This window comes from Macaca thibetana, chromosome 1 (assembly GCF_024542745.1).
Source record: "Macaca thibetana thibetana isolate TM-01 chromosome 1, ASM2454274v1, whole genome shotgun sequence".
Taxonomy (NCBI): domain Eukaryota; kingdom Metazoa; phylum Chordata; class Mammalia; order Primates; family Cercopithecidae; genus Macaca; species Macaca thibetana.
The window spans coordinates 30,547,075-30,569,496 of NC_065578.1; the positions used below are offsets into that span (position 1 = coordinate 30,547,075).

Below are 22,422 nucleotides of genomic sequence, written 5' to 3' on the forward strand. Positions count from 1 at the left end.
GGGTTCCTTCTCCCAGACAGTGCCTGTGAAGGGCCACTGATGTGCCAGAGGCTGTGCAAGGAGCCCAGGCCACCCCACCCCCATCTGGCGTGGGTTAGACCCTCCCTCAAATCGTCTGCACTCTGCCCTTCACCCAGTATTTCAGGTATCTGGGATCTATTGACCTTCCCCATTGTGCTGGAAATTCCTAGAGGGCAGGGATGGTCTGTTTCATTAGTGGGTCCTGGTACCCACACCGAAACCCTGGTATAGGGTGACCCTCCAGTGTATGGAATGACTGAGTGGATAAGGCCCATTCTTTCACCTCCACGCCCCTCCCGAGCCTCCACTGCGTCCCTCTGGGCACAGATGCCAGGCTGGTTCTCCTTCCTTTCTGGGAGCCCAAGAGCCTGTGCCTGGGAGGGGGATCCCCGAGCGCAAGGAATCCTTCCTGCCGCCACCTCCAGCCAGCGGGGAGTCAGGGGCACCCTGAGTCGCCGAGGGACTGCGGCGGGGAGGTCCCCCGGGGCCCCTGGCAGCCCCTCAGGACCGCCGCGTTCCCCGGGCCTCACGGGCATCACCTGAAAGGAATGCGGGCGCCCGATAAGCAGCCGCCTTTGTCTCGCTTCCTGTTTGCCAGGACGTCCAGAGCCCGGCTCCCGCGGCCCGCCCGCCCCTCCCCAGGGAGCCAAGGCCGGCGGGGAGCCCCAAAGGGGCGGCGGCCCCTTCGCACCCCCACCGTGGTCCCCGGACCCGCCCCGTCGGAAAAACCCCGTTCGGAGGCCCCGCGAGACTGGAATTTTCTATGGGGACCTTCCAAGGAAGCTCTGGGGCGCGGGGACGGGTGGGCGCGGCCCGCCGGGTCTCAAGGCTGAGGCTAAGGCTCTGGCTCCAGCTCCATCCGCCCTGGCGCTGCTGATCCGTGTTGTTACCAGAAAGGGGTCCAGATCCAGACCCCCAAGAGGAGAGTTCTTGGATCTCATGCAAGAAAGAATTAGAGGTGAATCCCTGCAGTAAAGTGAACACAAGTTTATTAGGAAAGTAAAGGCATAAAATAATAGCTACTCCGGCAGGGCGCGGTGGTTCACGCCTGTAATCCAAGCACTTTGGGAGGCTCAGGCAGGGCGCGGTGGTTCACGCCCGTAATCCAAGCACTTTGGGAGGCTGCACTCCAGCCTGGGCAACATAGCGAGACTCCATCTCAAAAAAAAAAAAAGGAGGAAGGAAGGAAAGAAAGAAAGAAAGGCTACTCCATAGAGCAGCCCCGAGGGCTGCTGGTGTCCCATATTTATGGTTATTTCTTGATTATCTGCTAAACAAGGGGTGGATTATTCATGCTTCCCCTTTTTAGAGCATATAGGGTCACTTACTGACATTGCCATGACGTTTGTAAACTGTCATGGCACTGGTGGGAGTGCAGCAGTGAGGACGACCAGAGGTCACTCTCGTGCCATCTTGTTTTTGGTGGGTTTTGGCCGACTTCTTTTTTTTTTTTTTTTTTGAGACGGAGTCTTGCTATGTTGCCCAGGCTGGAGTGCAGTGGCACGATTTCAGCTAACTGCAAGCTCCGCCTTCCGGGTTCACGCCATTCTCCTGCCTCAGCCTCCCTAGTAGCTGGGACTACAGGCGCCCGCCACCACGCCCGGCTAATTTTTTTGTATTTTTAGTAGAGACGGGGTTTCACCGTGTTAACCAGGGTGGTCTCGATCTCCTCACCTCGTGATCCACCCGCGTCGGCCTCCCAAAGTGAGGTGTGAGCCACCACGCATGTTGGCCGGCTTCTTTCCACATCCTGTTTTATCAGCAAGATCTTTATGACTTGTATCTTTTGCTGACCTCCTATCTCATCCTGTGACTTAGAATGCCTCGCTGTCTGAGAATGCAGCCCAGTGGGTCTCAGCCTTATTTTATCCAGCCCCTATTCAAGATGGAATTGCTGTGGTTCAGACGTCTCTGACGGTGGGGGGTCAGCCTGGCCCATCCTTAGCCTTGTTCCTGGGGCCATCGAGCCCAGGCCCACCTGGGCCAGTCCTGCAGTGGACGAGGGTGCAGATGGGGCTGGAGATGCCCTAGCCAGGGCCTCAGCAACCTCCACCAGCCACCCCTGCTCCTCCGATGTTGGGCATGGGTGTGTTGTTATAAAGAGCGAGGCTTACCTCAAGCGCCCCAAACCCGATTACTGCCCCTGAATCTGCCCCTAAAGAAACCCTGGCCCTGCAGTCCCTTGCTGTGTGTCCTGGGGCCAGTCCTTCCCTTTCCTAGGGCCAAGGGTGTGGGATGTTAAGACAGAGCTGGGTTTGAACCTCTACTCTGTTCAGCTATGTGTATTATTGGACAGGTCTTTCCAGCTTAAATGGGGGACAGTAGTACTCACCTACCTCCTGGAGTTGGTGGGAGGATTAAATGAGACAAACATGCTAAGCATTCAGCTCAGTGCTTGGAATTCATTAAGGGCTTAATAAATGGTAACAGCAACTGTGATGATCATTTTAAGAGATTAGACCTGATAATGTAAAGGCTTTTTATAATGAGCTAAACATTCATTGAGTGCTTAACCATAGGTTTCTGCCAGCGTGTTGTTCTCAATGCTTTACGTACATTGTCTCATTTAAGCCCCCCCAACCCAAAAAAACAAAACAAAACAAAAAACTATTTCCAGAAGCATAGAGAATAGCAAGTAAGTTGCTAAATGTTGTACAATTAATAATTGCGGCAGGATTCAAACCCAGGTCACCTAAATCCTCATACTCATTAGGTCTGTATTAAGATTAATAGTGATATTCCAGTGTCCTTCCCCAAGCCCTTTCCCTGTCTGGCAAGCTCTTATTCATCCTTCAAAACCCAGCTCAAACGTCCCCCTTCCGGAAAGCCTTTCCTGGCACCCATCCTCTGGATCTCCAGGGACCGCTCCATACACACCTGGCACAGAGGAAGCACCTGTCAACAACTTCTCCTCCTACAGAGGGATGGGGCGGCGATTTTTTTTCTTTTTCAGCTCCATCCTTTCCTGGCCACCAAATATTTCACTTGGGCATTCATTCTGGTCCCCCATGGGACTCTGCAGGGGTCCCTAGGCACCTGACTCTAATCTCTCAGGGGCTGCTAAGTTACATCATTTCACAAGTGCTGATGCCTCACATCTTCTTGGGATCTTGCCAAACCCCCATGCCTGCCTGGTGCCCATTAAGGGAAAGGAATTCGTGCCTACCGAGCCTGCAGTGAGCCACGCTTTGGGCTATGTGCTTCACTCACTTTAGCTTCTTCGATCCTACCCACGTCCCTAGGAGGAAGTGTATCCCTAGACACCCAGTGCCAACCAGTGAGACAACTCCCAGGCTCCATGAGAGGGGTAAACCTCCAAATCGTGGGGAGGGCAAGTGGGTCCAGGCATAGCTGGAACCAGGGACCCAAAAACGGCCAGGACACACCCTCTCTGTCTCTGTCTCACTCTGCCTCTCTTTTCTCTGCTTTTCTAACTCTGCCATGAGGAAGGATTTGTGGCCAATGACAACTCCTGAGCCTCCCAACCCACAGCCATGTTCTCAGTTCTGATTCAAAATAGAGAAGTCTTTTGATTGGCCAGGCTCCAGTCAGGTGTCCACCTGTGGGACAGTCACCTGTGGCCGAGGGACAAGGTCATGGAAATCATGACAGCCCTTGCCGAACCAGTGTTTAGGGGAGGAGATCCTCAAAGAAGGAGGATCCAAGGGAAAGGAGGAATGCCAAACAGATTGAGGTAGGAGGGGAGACTTAATTCCAGGGATGGGGCCTCAATGATTACTACCCCTTCCCTAGAAATTTCTGCATAAACTGCCCCTTAATCGTCATACAATTAAAGGTGGGTATAAATGTGACTGCAAAACTGCCCTGAACTGCTACTCTTTGCCTATGGGGTAGCCCTACTCTGCAGGAGCAGTCACGGAGCTGTGACACTGCCTCCTCAATAAAGCCGTTTTCTTCTACCTTTGGCTTGCCCTTGAATTCTTTCCTGGGCAAAGCCAAGAACTCAGTGGGCTAAGCCCCACTTTGGGGCTTGCCTCCCCTGCATCAAAATGACAGAAATGGGTCCACAACAGCTAGGGACTATTCTTACCTCCATTTGACAGAGATGGAAGCTCAGGGAGGGGACGTGACTTGTCAAGTCACACTGCTGGTAGGCACCGGAGCTAGATGCAGACCTCACTGCATGAAAATCCGGGGCTCTGACACCAACACCTGAGCCAGTATCTTCCCAAAGTAAAACAAGCGTGAGTCTGAAGAGGACTTCTAGGGAAGCGTCCTGCTTCCTGCTCCAGGGGGCTACAGGCTGGTTCCCACCATGGGATGGGATGAGATGGTAAACCGAATATGCCAGTGGGCACATCAGAGAGATGGGTGCCAGGGGAGCCATACTGAAGATACTCACTGTAGGTAAGGGTTGCTATTACCTCCTTTTTACAGGGAGGAGACTGAGGCTGGGGTGGGGGAAGGTGAAGTGACGTGCCAGAGGACACATTGCTAGGAAGTCGTGGGGAACCTCATTTGTCAGACTCCAAAGCCCTTTTTCTAAGCCGTGTCTGGGTGTATACACAGTCACTCTTCATCTTGTACCCAAGCAGGCTCTTTGGCTTCCAGTTCTGTACACAAACGGCCTGGATCTGAAGTTTGGAGCTTGCAGAACTTGGTGATCAAGGTGCAACTGAGGGGAGGGGCAGTGGTGGAGGTTATGTAACACTCAGGTGGGCTTGGTCTGGGGCTGCAGGGACGTGCTAGGGTCTGCAGAGTGCAAGCCGAATCACTGCTCCTCATCTTGTCAAGTTCAAAAGCCTCCTCCTCTGAGAAGCTGGGTTTTGTTTGTTTGTTTGTTTGTTTGTTTGTTTTTAGAGAGAGAGTCTCACTGTTGCCCAGGCTGGAGTACAGTGGCAGGATCATGGCTCACTGCAGCCTCGACTTCCTAGGCTCAAGCAATCCTCCCACCTCAGCCTCCCAAGTAGCTGGGACTACAGGCATACCACCACACCTGGCTAATTTAAACAATAAAAAAAAAAAAATTTTTTTTTAGAGATGGGGTCTCACTATGTTGCCCAGGCTGGTCTAGAGCTCCTGGCTCAAGTGATCCTCCTGCTTCTACCTCCCAAAGTGCTGGGATTGAGAAGCCTTTTTGACTCCCCAGGACAGCCCTCATCCATCACCCAGACTCCACTCTCACACCACTTCCTCCATCATAGTCCAGCATGGGAGCTGTCCACACCCTTCCTGACACGGGCCTCTGAGAGCAGGGCTGTGCCTCACCCTCTCTGCTCTCAGTGTGGCCTAAAACTATACTGGGCATGGAAGAAACACCAGACCCGTTTGCTGGAGGATGGAGGAAGCCTGTGAATGTGGATGCCCACTCGGCGGCGCCTATCCTGGCAGTGTCAACCTCCACAGCAACCCTGCCCCCTGGTGGCTGAGTCCACACCTCCCCCTTGCTGCAGCCTAGAGAAGTAGTGGAGAGAAGCCACCTGTGCAGAATTTCAGACCTGAGCCCCTGCTATGAGTTCGTGTCTTACTCTTTGGAGCCAAAACTGTTCTGTGAGACCTGGAGACTGGCACAGGGGGACAAAGAAGGACTGGACAGAGCTGGGAATGGATCTCAGTCAGCCCAACTCCAGAGGCCACCTCATTGCTGTGGCCCCACGTGTCACCTCTCACCCAGATGTTGTGCTCCAGACTGTCCAGGAGAGAGTCTGAGTCTGGCTCTTTTTTTAAAAAGACAGGGCCTTGCTTTGTTGCCCAGGCTGGAGTGCTGGAATGCAGTAGCATGATCATGGCTTGTTGCAACCTTGACCTTCCAGGCTCAAGCAGTCCTCCTGCCTCAGCCTCTCAAAGTGTTGAAATTACAGGCCATGTCACCATGCCCAGCCCCAGGTTAGACTTTGAGGCACCCTAACCTTGTGGCAGTGTCCTCCACTCGGGCCTCCTTTCAGGTCCCTCATCTCCCCCAGCACACATACCTCCCTCAGCCTCACTCAGAACCAGGCAGACCCAGATTCAAGTTCCACTGGATTCCCTGGAGTTCATTTTCCACTCTAAACCTTTGAATCTCTGTTCCCCAGTCTTTCTTTGTTTACATATTTATTTATTTTTGAGACAGGGTCTTATTCTATTGCCTAGGCTGGAGTGCAGTGGTGCAATCACAGCTCACTGCAGCCTCAACCTCCCACGCTCTGGTGAGTCTCCCATCTTGGCCTTCCAGGTAGCTGGGACCACAGGTGTGAACCACCACGCCTGGCTAATTTTTTGTATTTTTTGTAGAGACGGGTTTCACCATGTTGCCCAGGCTGGTCTCAAACTCCTGAGCTTAAGCAATATGCCTGCTTCGGTCTCCCAAAGTGCTGGAATTACAGTTGTGAGCCACTGCACCCTGCCCTGTTTCCCAGTCTTTAAAAGGAGAATAGTGATTTCCGTTATTTCTGTGTGGGAGCTGCCCTTGATTGGGAAATTTTAAGAATAAGGAAATGCGGGCCGGGCGTGGTGGCTCACACCTGTAATCCCAGCACTTTAGGAGGCTGAGGCGGGTGGATCACAAGGTCAGGAGTTCAAGACCAGCCTGATCAATATGGTGAAATCCTGTCTCTACTAAAAATACAAAAAATTAGCCGGGTGTGGTGGCAGGCACCTGTAATCCTAGCCACTTGAGGAGGCTGAGGCAGGAGAATTGCTTGAACCCGGGAGGCGGAGCTTGCAGTGAGCCAAGACCACCCCACAGCACTCCAGCCTGGACAACAGAGTGAGACTCTGTCTCAAAACTAAAAATAAAATAAAAATTAAAAAAATAAGAAAATGGGAGAAACAAACTTGCCCACTGAGAGCTGGACTGAAGAAATCAGTATCTAGGCCGGGCGCAGCAGCTCACGCCTGTAATCCCAGCACTTTGGGAGGCCCAGGCAGGCAGATCACAAGGTCAGGAGTTCAAGACAAGCCTGGCCAATATGGCAAAACCCTGTCTCTACTGAAAATACAAAAATTAGCCGGGCGTGGTGGTGGTCACCTGAAACCCCAGCTAGTTGGGAGGCTGAGGCAGGAGAATCGCTTGAACCCAGGAGGTGGAGGTTGCTGAGATCACACCACTGCCCTCCAGCCTGGGCAACAGAGTGACACTTTGTCTCACACACACACACAAAAAAAGAAAGAAATCGGTATCTAATGAATGACAACAGGGATGTGCAGAGTCACCTTAAAAGGCCAGGCTACCTCTAACTCCCGAGAAAGATTCTTTGCTTGGCCAAACTTATTCAGGCTCTTGAATCTTCTCCTAAACTCATCTGAGCATTTCCTTGTAAAGTTGGGTTTTAGCTAAAGAACCCCACTTAATCCGTTTAGGCAGAATACCTCATCTTCTCCACCTGATCATCCTTGATATCTGATCAGGTTCCTCGTCTTCCACCCTTCCGTAGGTGATGTCTGGTCACCCCGGCCTGTCTTCAGCAAGAATCCTGTTAGGTCAATTTACTCAGAATCCCCCTTAGTCCTGCTGTTTCTTCTTAGTAATTTTTCCATCCACTGGCCCCCACCGTCCTCCATGACTAAACTCCCACTTGCCCATTCTGTATTCAGAATCGAACCCACTCTCTCTCCCCCACTGCAAGACCCCTGTTGCCGTGGTCCCTCATACCTCTCAAAATGGTCCTGAATAAAATCTTCCTTATCATGTTTTCACAGGTATCACTGAATAATTTTTCCTTTAATGGTCCTACAGAAGTTGGCAGGCACCATGGTGGAAATATCGACTCAACTAAAATAGATGAGTCTCCGTGATCCCAAGATGCTGCGTGTTGTTCAGGGAGGGTCGGCTTGGCCATCGCACCAGTGACCAAGCTGAGCCTTGTGTTCGAATGGACGGGGGGTGTTCCTGATGGACTCTGAGGATGGTCCTTTCCCCATGGCAGGCTGGTGCTCTGGAGACCTAGGTGTGGTGGGTTTTCTTAGCCTGGGGCCATAAACTCAGGGTTTCAGCCTCTAATGCCGTTGGGACTTGGCAGATGCATGAGGAAGCCAGGAGTGTCAGAGAATAGGGAGTAACGGGGTCTGTGTCCAGCATGTATTGGAGAGTGTACGTGTGCCTAAATGCATTCAGAATCAATGACTTTTAAAAACATGATGCCATCCTGACTCACACAGGGTCTCCACAGGAAACAGATGGTGAACTCTAATTAGGAGAATTGGGGTAGAGTTTATTTTCAAAAGGATGAATGACAAAGAAGGGTCTAGGGAGGTCATCAGAGAGAGTGCAGAACTCTGGGTCTAGCGGTGACCTGGCTGTCACTTCCCCTAGGCCTACAGGGCCAAGGGGTAAGAGAGGTCACCAGAACTCTGAAGGAGTCATTTAAAGTAGAGGTGGCCTGCCAGCGAGGAAGCTGGGGAACAAACCCCTCAGCCTGGCTCTCCCCTCCCTCTCATCGGCTAGGCTCTGCACTTACCAAATCCCATGAGAAGCTAGAAGGCAAGGAATCACGGCTGTGGACTTTTACATGAACAAGAAATTAACTTCTGCCTTATTTAGACCTGTCTTTTCCAGGGTCTTTTGTAACATCAGCTGAACCCGTAACCTAACAAATCTACTCATAACAGGAAACATCTGCCAAAAAGATATGATAATCATGAACTTACACATATCTCACAGAACATGTTTATTTTGGTGAAACATATAAAGCAAATCTGGCAGAACTGCAAGAAGTTTATAGACAAAGTGGAATTGTAGACAAATTTATAGATAAAGTGGAAAATTTTAATTGAACTTTCTTAAAACCAATGGATCAAGTAGCAAAACATTAGTAAGGCTACAGAAGTTTGTACAATATAATTAAAGATCTCCAGCTACTAGATAAACAAGTTTTACACCCCCACCCACAGAATACCCATTGTTTTCAAGCTCATGTGGAACATTTTTCTAAAAATGCTGCCTACTTGGCAACAAAGAAAGTCTAAAATTTGTTCAAGGAATCAGTATCGTCAGTCACATTTTCTCATCCCAATATAATAAAATTAGAAATCAATAATAAAACGTTGGCCAAGAAAATCCAATATGTTCAGGAACTTAATGACTCATTTCTAAGTAATTCACAGGCTAGGAAGAAAATTATTAATATAATAGAAATTACAAGATATTTAAAACTGAATAACAATAAGCTAAAGTGAAACTTGGAGGGAAAACATGTTTATTAAAAACAGGAAGAATTGGTAACAAATGAATTAAGCATCCAACTCAAGACCCCAGGAAGAGATATCAGAAAACCCCAAGAGAATAAAATAAAGGAAATAATAAAGATAAAGCAGAAAAGTATGATACGGAAAACAACCTAAAGTTGAGATGAGACTTTTTAAAACCTTAATAAAATAAATAAATCATTAGCACAAAATAGACAATATTAGGAACAAAAAGAAGGCTATGGCTAGAGACGCAATCAAGGTTTTAAAAAAATCACAAGAAAACACCATGGGGACCTCCAGTTCTGGCAAGATATCAGACTAAGTTAATATGGAAAATCTAGGAGATAAACTCAGAAGGAAGAAGTGGTTTGTAAGAAGAAGTAGAGAATTAAAAAAATCGTTAAGTGTTGACAATTCAAACAAGCAGAAACTTCATAAAAAAATTTAAAAGACTGATTAAAAAGAAAAAGAAGGCGTGGCCAAAAAAACCCAAACAAACTGGGAAAACAATATAGTGACAGACAGGACACTATGATCAGAGTTCAAAAGCATTCTAAGGTTGTGCTAGAGGTGGAAACTGATTAACTTCAGACTTTAAAACTGAAGTATACATGTTAAAAATTTACGGATGACTGACCGGGCATGGTGGCTCATGCCTATAATCCCAACACTTTGGAAGGCTGAGTTGGGAGGATTGCTTGAGGCCAGGAGCTTGAGACCCACCTGGGCAACATTGCAAGGCCCTGTCTCTACAAAAACTAAGGAAGTTAGCCAGGCATGTGACGCACACCTGTATTCTTAGCTACTGGAGAGGCTGAGGCAGGAGGATCACTTGAGCCCAGCAGTTTGAGGTTGCAGTGAGCTACGATTGTGCCACCGCACTCCAGTCTTGATAGCACAGTGAGATCCTGTCTCAAGAAAATAAAAATAAAAACAAAAACAAAACAACAACAAAAATACCTCAGTACCTCAGTTTGTTTCAGTCGCTGTAGTTGGCCTTTGTTTCTTGCAGCTAAATGCATCGGGCAAATACTAAGCAACAGAAAGCTGGTGTCACTTTATAAATATCAAACAACCTGAATACAAAGGTTTTTTTTTTTTTTTCTTGAGACAGTCTTTCTCTGTTGCCAGGCTGGAGATCTCAGCTCACTGAAACTTCTGCCTTCCAGGTTCAAGCGATTCTCCTGCCTCAGCCTCCTGAGCAGCTAGGACTACAGGCTCACGTCACCCCTCACCAGCTAATTTTTGTATTTTTAGTAGAGATGGGGGTTTCACCATGTTGGCCAGGATACTCTCCATCTCTTGACCTTGTGATCTGCCTGCCTCGGCCTCCCAAAGTGCTGGATAAAGGTTTGAATATAGCTAAAGCAATCCTTGAGGGACTATGTGTGTTTACTCTTAAATACATACATTTGATAAGAATAAAGATGACACATTAATGATTCAGTATCCAATTTAGGAAATCAGAAAAAGACAACATAATAACAGCACCCATCCCCCGCCAAATAGCAGGAAATAATAAAGAGAGAAATCAATAAAACAGAAAACAAAGAAACAATAGAGATGGTCAAAACAAGTGACTAATAAAATAGATCTATTTCTAGCAAGTCTGAGAAAGAAAAAAAGAAGGCCCAAATAATATTGGAAATGAAAAGGGGAGGACATGTGCAGTAATGTCTGTAATCCCAGAACTTTGGGAGGCTGAGGTGGATCACTTGAGGCCAGGAGTTCAAGACCATCCTGGCCAACATGGTGAAACCCTATCTCTACTAAAAATACAAAAATTAGCCAGGCGTGGTGGTGCATGCCTGTAAGTCCAGTTACTAGGGAGGCTGAGGCAGGAGAATCTCTTCAACCCAGGAGGCAGAGGCTGCAGTGAGCTGAGACTGTGCCATTGCACTCCAGCCTGGGCAACAGAGAAAGAGACTCTGTCTCAAAAAATAAATAAATAAATAAATAAACAAACAAATAAATAAATAATAAAATAAAATAAAGAAAAAAGAAATGAAAAGGGGAATTTAAGTACAGATAATTTCAATCATAAGAAACAATATCATGGCCGGGCTTGGTGGCTCACACCTGTTATCCCAGCCCTTTGGGAGGCTGAGGCGGGTGGATCCCAAGGTCAGGAGATCCAGACCACCCTGGCTAACACAGTGAAACCTCGTCTCTACTGAAAATACAAAAAATTAGCCAGGCGTGGTAGCGGGCACCTGTAGTCCCAGCTACTCAGGAGGCTGAGGCAGGAGAATGGCGTGAACCTGGGAGGCGGAGTTTGCAGTGAGCCGAGATCGCGCCACTGCACTCCAGCCTGGGTGACAGAGTGAGACTCCATCTCAAAAAAAAAGAAGAAGAAGAAGAAGAAGAAAGAAACAATATTACACAAATAAATTTGAAAATGCAATGTAATGGGTGTCTGTAAAATGTAACGTCAAACCTGACTTAAGAAATGGAAAAGTGGCCGGGCATGGTGGCTCACACCTGTAATCCCAACACTTTGGGAGGTCAAGGTGGGCCGATCACTTGAGGTCAGGAGTTTGAGACCAGCCTGGCCGATATGATGAAACTCTGTCTCTACTAAAAATATAAAAATTAGCCCGGTGTGGTGGCATGCTCTTGTAGTCCCAGTTACTCCAGAGGCTGAGGCAGGAGAATCGCTTGAACCCAAGAGGCGGAGGTTGCAGTGAGCCAAGATTGTGCCACTGCACTCCTGTCTGGGGAAAGAGCAAGACTCTGTCTCAAAAAATAAAAAGAAAAAAGAAATGGAGGCCGGGCACGGTGACTCATGCCTGTAATCCCAGCACTTTGGGAGGCCGAGGCACATGGATCAAGACCAGCCTGACCAACATGGTGAAACCCTGTCTCTACTAAAAATACAAAAATTAGCCAGGCATGGTGGCGCACACCTATAATCCCAGCTACTCAGGAGGCTGAGGCAGGAGAATCACTTGAACCAGGGAGGCAGAGGTTGCAGTGAGTCAATATACCACCGCACTCCAGCCTGGGTGACAGAGCGAGACTCCACGTCAAAAAAAAAAAAAAAAAAAAAAGAAAAAGAAAGAAATGGAAATGAGAAATAATAACATTAAAGAAATAGTTGTTCAGATCATTCTGTTTTTATCTTTTCAATCTCTCCTGGACCTGTAGTTATCATATCATTTGCATTCTTAGTATTTATTAATTTGTGCCTTTCCTTTTAGAAGAAATCAGCCTTGGACGTTTGACTATTTTTTTAAATCTTCTCAAAGAACCGACTTTTGGCTCATTAATCCTCTTTGTTTTCTGTTTTATTAATTTTTGCTCTGATCATTTCCTTTGTTCTGCTTTCACTAGGTTTATTCTGTTGTTCTTTTTTATTTCCTAAGTTAGAGCAATATATAGAATATTTTCATAATTCCAGTCGTAACCTCCCCCATATCCCCCAGAGGTAACCACTACTCCAACTTCTATCTCCATAGATTAGTTCTGGTCCCTTTTGAATTTCATACAAATGGAATTAGAGGGTATCTGCTCTTTCTGGCTTCTTTCACTCAAAATTAGGTCTGTGAGGTTCATCCCTATTGTTGCCCGTTTCAGTGGTTGTGTGTGTGTGCTTGTGTGTGATGTGTTTTGGTGTATAGCATTCCATTGTACAAATATATTACAATTTATTTTTTATTTTTTATTTTATTTTTGGGGGGGTATAAAAATTTATTATACATGCCGGGCGCGGTGGCTCACGCCTGTAATCCCAGCACTTTGGGAGGCCGAGGCGGGCGGATCACAACGTCAGGAGATCGAGACCACGGTGAAACCCCGTTTCTACTAAAAATACAAAAAATTAGCCGGGCGCGGTGGCGGGCGCCTGTAGTCCCAGCTACTCAGGAGGCTGAGGCAGGAGAATGGCGTGAACCCGGGAGGCGGAGCTTGCAGTGAGCCGAGATTGCGCCACTGCACTCCAGCCTGGGCGACAGAGCGAGACTCTGTCTCAAAAAAAAAAAAAAAAAATTATTATACATAAAGAATATTGCCACTAACAAATGCAGACAGGCTAGGACATAGTACTGGGTGGAGGACGGCTAGCTCTTTGGAAAGTGAAAGGTTTGGGTGGCGTGGACCTCATGCCACGCTGATTGGAGAGTAGATGGGGGCACATGCCAAACACCACAGGGCATCAGGGCATCAGATGCCGCTCTGTGTGCCCTGTCTCATCTGGGCCTTCGAAGGGAGCACACCCAGAAGCGAGCAACTGAAGCGAAGGGGCTTCCTAAGGTGCCCCTTCCAGGCTTGTCTCTGAAGTCACAGCAACACCATTTTAAGCAATATGTTTAATTGGATGATTTCCACAAACTATCCACTAAGTTTCTAACCATCACAATTCAGTGAAGTACAAAACACTGAGTGACAGGCTGTGGGAAGAGAAGGCAGCACCAGTGGTGGCACCTTCCAATCCTGGTTGTTCTAGGGGCAGGGAGAGGGGAAGGTCTTTTTTTTAACCAACCCCTTCATTTCAATGTACAAAATAATTACTCTGATCAATATTAAATTGTATTGAAAACAAAATGGACTAAAAAGCAAATTCTACTCTATGTTGGGGTGGAAGTGGGAGGAAAGAATGAGTCCTTCGAAGCAGGAAGGGAGATAGCAGGAGGAAGGTTCTGTGCCTGTGACCCCGGGTGGTCACTCACGTGCTCCATTTTTACTTTTGGTGGTCTCAGGAAGGTCCGATTTTTCTTCTCTTTCTTCCCCTTTGTATTGGCTTGGAAGTTTCGCCAGCTGTCCACACGACCATCTCGACTTTCCTCAAAGTTTTTCTGCCACTCTCTTTCCCATTTGGCTTTTTCTTGAGCTTCAATCTCTTCTTCCCTTTGTTGTTTCCTTTCATGCATCTCTTTGGCTTCTCTCTCTTTCCTTTTAATTTCCAGCTCAGCAAAGAGTTTCATTGTCTGTTTATATACAGCTTGTTTGAACAGTTCAGGATCATCATATACAATTGCAGGTTTTCCTTCCTTCTTTAACTGTTTTTTTCGCTCTTTCTCAGTGTGTTCCACGTATTCTTTTCCTGCCTGAATTACATCCAGGGCCCTCTTCTTTTGCTCCTGATCCAGTAGCAACTTGTAAGCTTTGTCCACAGCTTCAAAATCCTTTTGTGCTCTGTCAGCATCATCTTGATTTTTGTCAGGATGCACCAAGATGGATAACTGCCGAAACCTCTTTTTTATTTCCTCATCTGTAACTTCAGGATCTATCTGAAGAACCTCAAATGGGTTCAAATTGAAGTAAGAGGAACCAGGACGGGTCAGTCTTTCAATCTGATTTTTCGATGTTAGAACCGAGTCTCTCTTCTCTATTTGTTTCACCTCACTGTAGAAGGTCATAAAGGCTTCCTCGGTGCTGCCTCCGCTGCCCGAAGTCCCGCTCTCTCCTGAAACCGCCATTTCCCCGGCCCAGCCACCACGTCTATTTTTTTTTTTTTTTTTTTTTTGAGACGGAGTCTCGCTCTGTCACCCAGGCGGGAGTGCGGTGGCACAATCTCGGCTCACTGCAAGCTCCGCCTCCTGGGTTCACGCCATTCTCCTGCCTCAGCCTCCCGAGTAGCTGGAACTACAGGCGCCGCCACCACACCCGGGTAATTTTTTGTATTTTTAGTAGAGACGGGGTTTCACCGTGTTAGCCAGGATGGTCTCGATCTTCTGACCTCGTGGTCCACCTGCCTTGGCCTCCCAAAGTGCTGGGATTACAGGCGTGAGCCACCACGCCCAGTCCTACAGTTTATTGATTTATTCAACTGTTGATATACATTTGGGTTGTTTCCAGAAGTGTGTTTTTAAATTTCCAAACATGTGGGTATTATTTCTCTCTTTGTCACCAACTCTTAATGGTATTTTGACCAGAGAATGTGATGTGTATCACTGTGACTCTTGAAATTAAGACTTGCTTTATGGCCTGGCATGTAGTCCACGTCTGTAAATGCCCCATGTGTACTTGAGAAAAATAAGCATTGGGTGTTGGGTTCTCTTGTGTCACTAAATCGAGCTTGTTAATTGTGTTGTCCAAATCTTATACCTTTACTAATTTTTTTTACTGATTAGTCAATCAATAATGAAAAGAGCTGTTTTGAAGCATCTCACTTCTAAGAGTGTATTGTCAGTGTGTTATTTTTGGCTTGTCTCTACCATGTTGCTTTTTTGTTTTCAATTTGTCCCACTTTGCGGTTGCCTTCTTGCCTTTTTGAAAAGCAGACTGAGCTTTTGTTTGTTTTCTTACTTCACTTTTCTGTCTACTGGTTTGGAAATTATTGACTCTATTCCTATTCCTAGAGTGGTTCCCCTTAAATTTTTGCACTGCACACTTAACAAAGCCTAAATTTAATATTTCAACCCTACTTCCAAATAATACAAGGACCTTGGAAAACTCCAACTCCAATGGCCATCCCCTTCCTCCTTACATTCAAATTTCGTTTTAGTCCTGGCCTTTTTGTTTTCAGCCCCCCAAATTGCCATCATGATTATCATTATACTATACAATGTTTGTTTAGATTTATCTCCATGTTCATCATTTTTATTTCCTCAAAACTTGTTCTTGTATCTCAGGCATTTTTTCGATCATTTTTTCCTTTCTGAAGTATATGTTTACACATTCTTTTACTGTAAGTCTGTTGGTAGATTTTATTATTTTTTTTTTTTTGAGATGGAATTTCGCTCTGTCACACAGACTAGAGTGCAGTGGCTCAATCTCGGCTCACTGCAAGCTCCGCCTCCTGGGTTCACGCCATTCTCCTACCTCGGCCTCCCGAGTAGCTGGGACTACAGGTGCCTGCCACCACGCCCAGCTAATTTTTTGTATTTTTAGTAGATACGGGGTTTCACCGTGTTAGCCAGGATGGTCTTGATCTCCTGCCCTTGTGATCCGCCTGCCTCGGCCTCCCAAAGGGCTGGGATTACAGGCGTGAGCCACCGCGCCAGGCCATCTGTTGGTAGTTTTTTTTAAAACTTCATTTTGAGATCATTGTAGATTGACATGCTGTTGTAAGAAATAATACAAAGATTCCTTATACCTCACATCCCCTTTCCCTCAATGGTAACATTTTGCATAAATATAGTGCAATAGCACAGCCAAGAAAATGACATTGATGCAATCTACTGATCTTATTTAGGTTTTACCAGTTTTATATGCACGTGTGTGTGTGTGTGTGTGTGTAGTTCCATGCAATTTTAGCAAATGTAAACTTGTGTGACTGTCATCACAGTCAAAATACAAACTGTTCCATCATCAGAACTGGTTACCCTTTTATAGCCACTACTACTTCCCTCCCTCCAACATCCCAACCCCTGGCAACCAGTAATCTGTTCTCTATCTCTACAATTTTTTTATAACGAGAATGTTATATTACTGGAATCATAGTACATATAACCTTTTGGGACTGTCTTTTGGCTTTTTCTCACCCCTGCACAATTCCCTTGAGATCCATCCACATTGTTATGTGTACTGACAGCTCTTTCTTTTTCATTGCTGAGTAGTATTCCATGGTATGAATGTACCATAGTTTAACCATTCATATACTGAGACACTGGGTTGTTCCCAGTATTCCATGGTATGAATGTACCATAGTTTAACCATTCATATACTGAAACACTGGGTTGTTCCCAGTTTTTGGCTATTACAAAGAAGGCTGCTATGAACATTCATGTGCAAGTTTTATGTGGACAAAATGTTTCATTTCTCTGGAATAAGCACCCCAGACTGCACTCACTGGATCGTAGCCCTGTGCTTTCTAAATTTGCAAATGACTTTAATCCTCATTCTTGAATCATAGTCTTTACTGGGTTCATGCTTCTGAATCAACAGTTTTTTTCTCTAGGAATTTTGAAAAAATCATTCTTCTGACTTCTATCTTTAATGGCTATTGTTGCAAAATCTGCTGTCTGCCTAATTGCAGTTCCTTTGCACATAATCTATTTTTCCTCTCTGGCTGTCAATAGTTTTTATTCAGCTTTGGCATTTTCCAGTTTCAATTCAATATATCCAGGTAAAAATGTCTATTATTCTTGTCTTTCAGCAGTCCTCCATCCTTTCTATTCCCTCTTTCTGGAAATTTGCTTAGTAACATGTTAGATCCTATTATTTTTTTCCCCATATCACTTTCTTTTCTATTCTCCATCGCCTTGTCTCTCTCTATTGAATTCTGGTTAATTTTTTCATATCTGTCTTTCAGCTTTCTCTTCAGCTATATCTAACCTACTGTGCTTTTCAAAACTTTTTTGTTTTGTTTTGTTTTTTTAAGGCAGACTCCCTCTTTCACCCAGGCTGGAGTGCAGTGGCATGATCTCAGCACGCCACAATCTCTGCCTCCCCGGTTCAAGTGATTATCTGCCTCAGCCTTCCGAGTAGCTGGGATTACAGATGCCTGCTACCACACGCGGCTAGTTTTTGTACTTTTAGTAGAGACTGAGTTTCACCATGTTGGCCAGGCTGATCTCAAACTCCCGACCTCAAGTGATCCACCCATCTCGGCCTCCCAAAGTGCTGGGATTACAGGCACGAGCCACCGTGCCCAGCCTCAAATTTTTTAAATTGTGAAATATAACACAATATGGAAAGGCATATCAAATACAATTGCACAGCTTAAACAATAATTATAAAGCAAACATCTACGTAATCCTCATGAAGTAGAAGATGATAGGCAATCCTAAAAGCTCCCTGTATACATCCCATCACAATCCCTTACTTTCTCTCTTAAAGGAAACCATTACCCTCACCTTATGGTAATTATTGTCTTGCTTACTTTTTCTAGCTTTGTCCTCTCTGCATGCCTAAAGATGTGTTTTAACCTGTTTTTGGATTTTATATAAATGGAATCTTACAGTGTGTATTATTTTTGTCATGCTTTTTTATTCTACATTGTGTTTTTAAAGATTCATTCTTTTTGTTATGAATAGCTATCATATGTTTAGTTTCACCACTGTATACTATTCCATTATATGAATATACCACAACTTACTCATACATACTTTTGTTGGTAAATACCTGATTGTTTCCACCTTGTGGCTACTATAATGTTGTTTCTCACCTGATACCTAGCCCAGACATCAGGTTTTCTTTCTTTTTTTTAATGTCAGCATCTCGGCCGGGCGCGGTGGCTCAAGCCTGTAATCCCAGCACTTTGGGAGGCCGAGACGGGCAGATCACAAGGTCAGGAGATCGAGACCAGCCTGGCTAATACGGTGAAACCCCGTCTCTACTAAAAAATACAAAAACTAGCCGGGTGAGGTGGCGGGCGCCTGTAGTCCCAGCTACTCGGGAGGCTGAGGCAGGAGAATGGCGTAGACCCGGGAGGCAGAGCTTGCAGTGAGCTGAGATGCGGCCACTGCACTCCAGCCTGGGCAACAGAGCGAGACTCCGTCTCAAAAAAAAAACAATAATGTCAGCATCTCATTTTCCTTTGTAGTGTCTCTATTTAGTTGTTTTTTCCACATCTGCCTCACCACTTTTTTTTTTTTTTGAGACAGTGTCTCCGTCTGTTGCCCAGGCTGGAGTGCAGTGGCATGATCATGGCTCACTGCAACCTCTACCGCCTGGGCTCAAGCAATTCTCCCACCTCAGCTTCCTGAGTGGCTGGGACCACAGATGTGTGCCGCCATGCCCAACTAATTTTTTTTTATTATTATTTGTAGAGACTAGGTCTCGCTATGTTGCTCAGGCTGATCTCAAACTCCTGGGCTCAAGCAATCCTCCGGCCTTGGCCTCCCAAAGTGCTGAGATTACAGGTGTGAGCCACCATGCCCAGCCTGCATGATCATTTTTTAGAGTATCTTTTTGCTTCTTCATTTTTGTAATTTGATGTTATATTTACTAAAATATTTTATTCACAATTATGGTGTTTTATGTTCCATGTTTGATAAATCCAATATCAGAAGTCTTTGGGGTCTAAGTTTATTATTTATGGTTTCCAGCTGGCTCTCGGTCATGGTGACTTGATTCCTTGGGATTTTTGTTAACAGTGTGATACAGGTATGTATTTATCTTTCTTCCACATGGAAAACTAGTTTTCCCACCACCATGTATTGGAGGGAATTTATTTAAATGCCAACTCTGACATAGGTTGAACTTCCAGTTTGCATAGCTCTGTTTCTGAGCTTTCAATTCCATCCCAACCGTTTATTTGTACATCCCTCTACCAATATACCTTCCTACCTTAATGACTTTCATTGTATACATCTTGATATGTGGAGGGTGATTCTCCTCATTTTGTTAATTTTCTTCAAAATTACCTTGGCTACTCTTACCTATTTGTTCTTTCATATGACCTTAGGATAAGCTTGACATGTTTCCCAAGATATTAATTTTTAAAAACTCTTCTTTGAACCTCTTATTGAAAGTAAAATAAATTTATAGGTTAATTTAAAAATAACATTTTACAATTAAGTATTTTCTTCTATGAGCAAGTTATACTTCTCCATTTATCTGGGTCTCTTGAATGACCATCAAGAAAGTTTTAGGCCAGGCATGGTGGCTCACGCCTGTAATCTCAGTACTTTGGGAGGCCAAGGTGGACAGAGTGCTTGAAGTCAGGAGTTCGAGACCAGCCAGGCCAACATGGTGAAACCCCGTCTCTACTAAAAATACAAAAATTAGCTGGGTGTGGTGGCGGGCTCCTGTAGTCCCAGCTACTTGGAAGGCTGAGGCACAGGAATCTCTTGAACCCGGGAGGCGGAGGATGCAGTGAGCCAAGATCGCATCACTGCACTCCAGCCTGGGTGACAGAGCAAGACTCTGTCTCAAAAAGGAAAAGAAAAAGAAAGTATAATTTTCTCCATAAAAATTGTGCATATCTCTTAGGTTTATTCCTAGGCATCCCATAGTTTTTTTATGCTTTTATAAATGGTGTCTTTTATAAATAGCATTTTATGTTTGTTGCTCAACAACTGGGATGTGTTCCGAGAGAGGATTTTATTTGTTGTGTGAACATCACAGAGTGTACTTACCCACACTTAGATGAGATAGCCTACTACATACACACCTAGACTATATGGTACAGCCTGTTGCTCCTAGGATACAAACCTGTACAGCATGTTATTATACTGGTTACTATAGGCAATGCAATGGTGAGTATCTGTGTATCTAAATATATTTAAACATAGAGAGGTTACAATAAAAATATATTATGAAAGATTTTTAAATGGTACACCTGTATAGGGCACTTGCTATGAGTGAAGGTTGCAGAACTGGAAGTTGCTTACTATACACTACTATAGACTTTATAAACTGTACACTTAGGCTACACTAAATATATTTTTAAATTTTTCTTTAAAAATAAATTAACCTTCACTTCAGTCACTTTTTAAATTTATTAAAACTTTTTAATTGCTAAAAACTTTTTGCCAAGCACGGTGGCTCATGCCTGTAATCCCAACACTTTGGGAGGCCGAGGTGGGAGGAGGCCAGCCCAGACCCTTAGCTGTCACAGTATTGTGGGTGCTGGCAGAAGACTTGAGAGTCTTGGGTCAGAGACAAAGGACTTTATTACTCATGGCCCAGGAAGCAGCATCAGCTTCATGTCTGAGTCAATAGTTTCACTTGCCCCCAAGTCCCACAGTGATGCTGAGGGCGGTGGGGGTGGTATAGACGGATGACGCACATGCAATGAGTTTGCATAATAGCAGAGGAACCCTGAGTTTAGGAAACGGAAATCCCTGACCTTTGCAACTGTAAAAGTTAGCAGAATCAAAATGGAGTCACTAATATGTTAAAAGTGACAAATAGAGCTGGAGAAGGTCATGAAGAGACAGCTCTCATGTACAAGTTGCCTGATCACAAGAACTATCCCAATTAGCCAGGCGTGATGGTGCATGCCTGTAGATCCAGATACCTGGCAGGCTGAGGTGAAAGGATCACTTGAGCTCGGGAAGCAGAGGTTGCAGTGAGCTGTGATGAAGCCACTGCACTCCAGCTTGGGCGACAGAGGGATACCCTGCCTAAAAAACAACAACAACAACAAACCCTATCCCAAAAGACTGCAACAACCATCACAATCTTACACACAAAATACTGCAAGGCTATCTGCCCAGAAATTGCCTGTCCATCCTCAGACTAGTGCCACCCTTATTATTGATCCTTGTAGCCAAGGATAATTATCTTGAACAATGATGGATTCCTCCTCATTTTTCCCTCAAAATCTTTTGCCTTTACCTTCATGAATATGCATATGGTTTACTATGGCACACATATTCCCATTGCAATGCCTATTCCCAAATGGATATCATTTTCTTTTAGAGAGCCTCTTTCTCTGTTTTTTAGGTTGACATCACAAAGGGAGACATTATTAGGCTGGACAGTAATCAGTCTCCTGTTCAAGAAGGAGACACTAACTATATGTTCCAAAGATGGTTAATATACCAACATCCTTGAAAAGACAGTCCAGAACAAAAGAGCAGTTAGTGCCTCTGTGTGCAGGGCATCCAGAAATGAACCAGATCCATGGAAAATTCTCTCTCAACATGAACCTTCTCAACAGTTTTAATAGTTTGCCTGTAGAATCTCTTAGATTTTCTATGTAGATCACATGATCTATAAATATAGAATGACCATTTTATTTCTTTCTTTCCAGTGGTTTATACCATTTATTCCTTTTTTTTTTTTTTTTTTTTAAGACGGAAGCTTGCTGTGTCACCCAGGCTGGAATGCAATGGCGTGATCTCAGCTCACTGCAATCTCCATCTCTTGGGTTCAAGCAATTCTCCTGCCTCAGCCTCCCTAGTAGCTGGGATTACAGATGCACGCCACCACATCCGGCTAATGTTGTATTTTTAGTAGAGATGGGGTTTCACCATGTTGGTCAGGCTGGTCTCAAACTTCTGACCTCAGGTGATCCACCCACCTCATCCTCCCAAAGTTCTGGGATTACAGGTGTGAGGCACCGCGCCCTTCTGATGACCAAGGTTTTCTGGGCCAAGCTCTCAGGTTCCTGCTCCTTGGTCCATAAGAAAAATTCTCTCTTCCGGTAGTCTCTTCAGCTCCTGCAAAAACTCAGGCCACTCTGCCAATGAGGTCAGACATACCGGGACTCCAGGAGTGGTCAGGAGAGGCATGACCGAGGCTGCGAGCCCATGACATGGGGCATGGAGTCAAGTCATGCTTGTTAGTAGGTAGTGAGGCTGTGATGAAGTTCAACGGGAGGACTCTAGCTCTTGCCCTCCACTAAGGACCCCACTTTATATCATCAACAATAAAAGGGATATTGTTCTTCCATAATCAGTCTTTTGCTTTCTTTCCCAGCATGTCGGAATCTGGGTG

The 22,422-nt window shown here is 45.4% G+C and overlaps 2 protein-coding genes across 2 annotated transcripts in view; both read right to left on the minus strand.

Moving 5' to 3' along the window:
- FABP3 (fatty acid binding protein 3) overlaps positions 1-22,422 on the minus strand; it is a 263,378-nt gene that overhangs the window by 193,716 nt on the left and 47,240 nt on the right. The gene's annotated exons all lie outside the window — the stretch shown is intronic.
- Positions 13,228-14,585, minus strand: LOC126957964 (dnaJ homolog subfamily C member 8-like). The gene has a single exon (XM_050795967.1). The coding sequence runs from the start codon at positions 14,565-14,567 to the stop codon at positions 13,716-13,718; it is 852 nt and encodes a 283-aa protein (XP_050651924.1). The 5' UTR covers positions 14,568-14,585; the 3' UTR covers positions 13,228-13,715.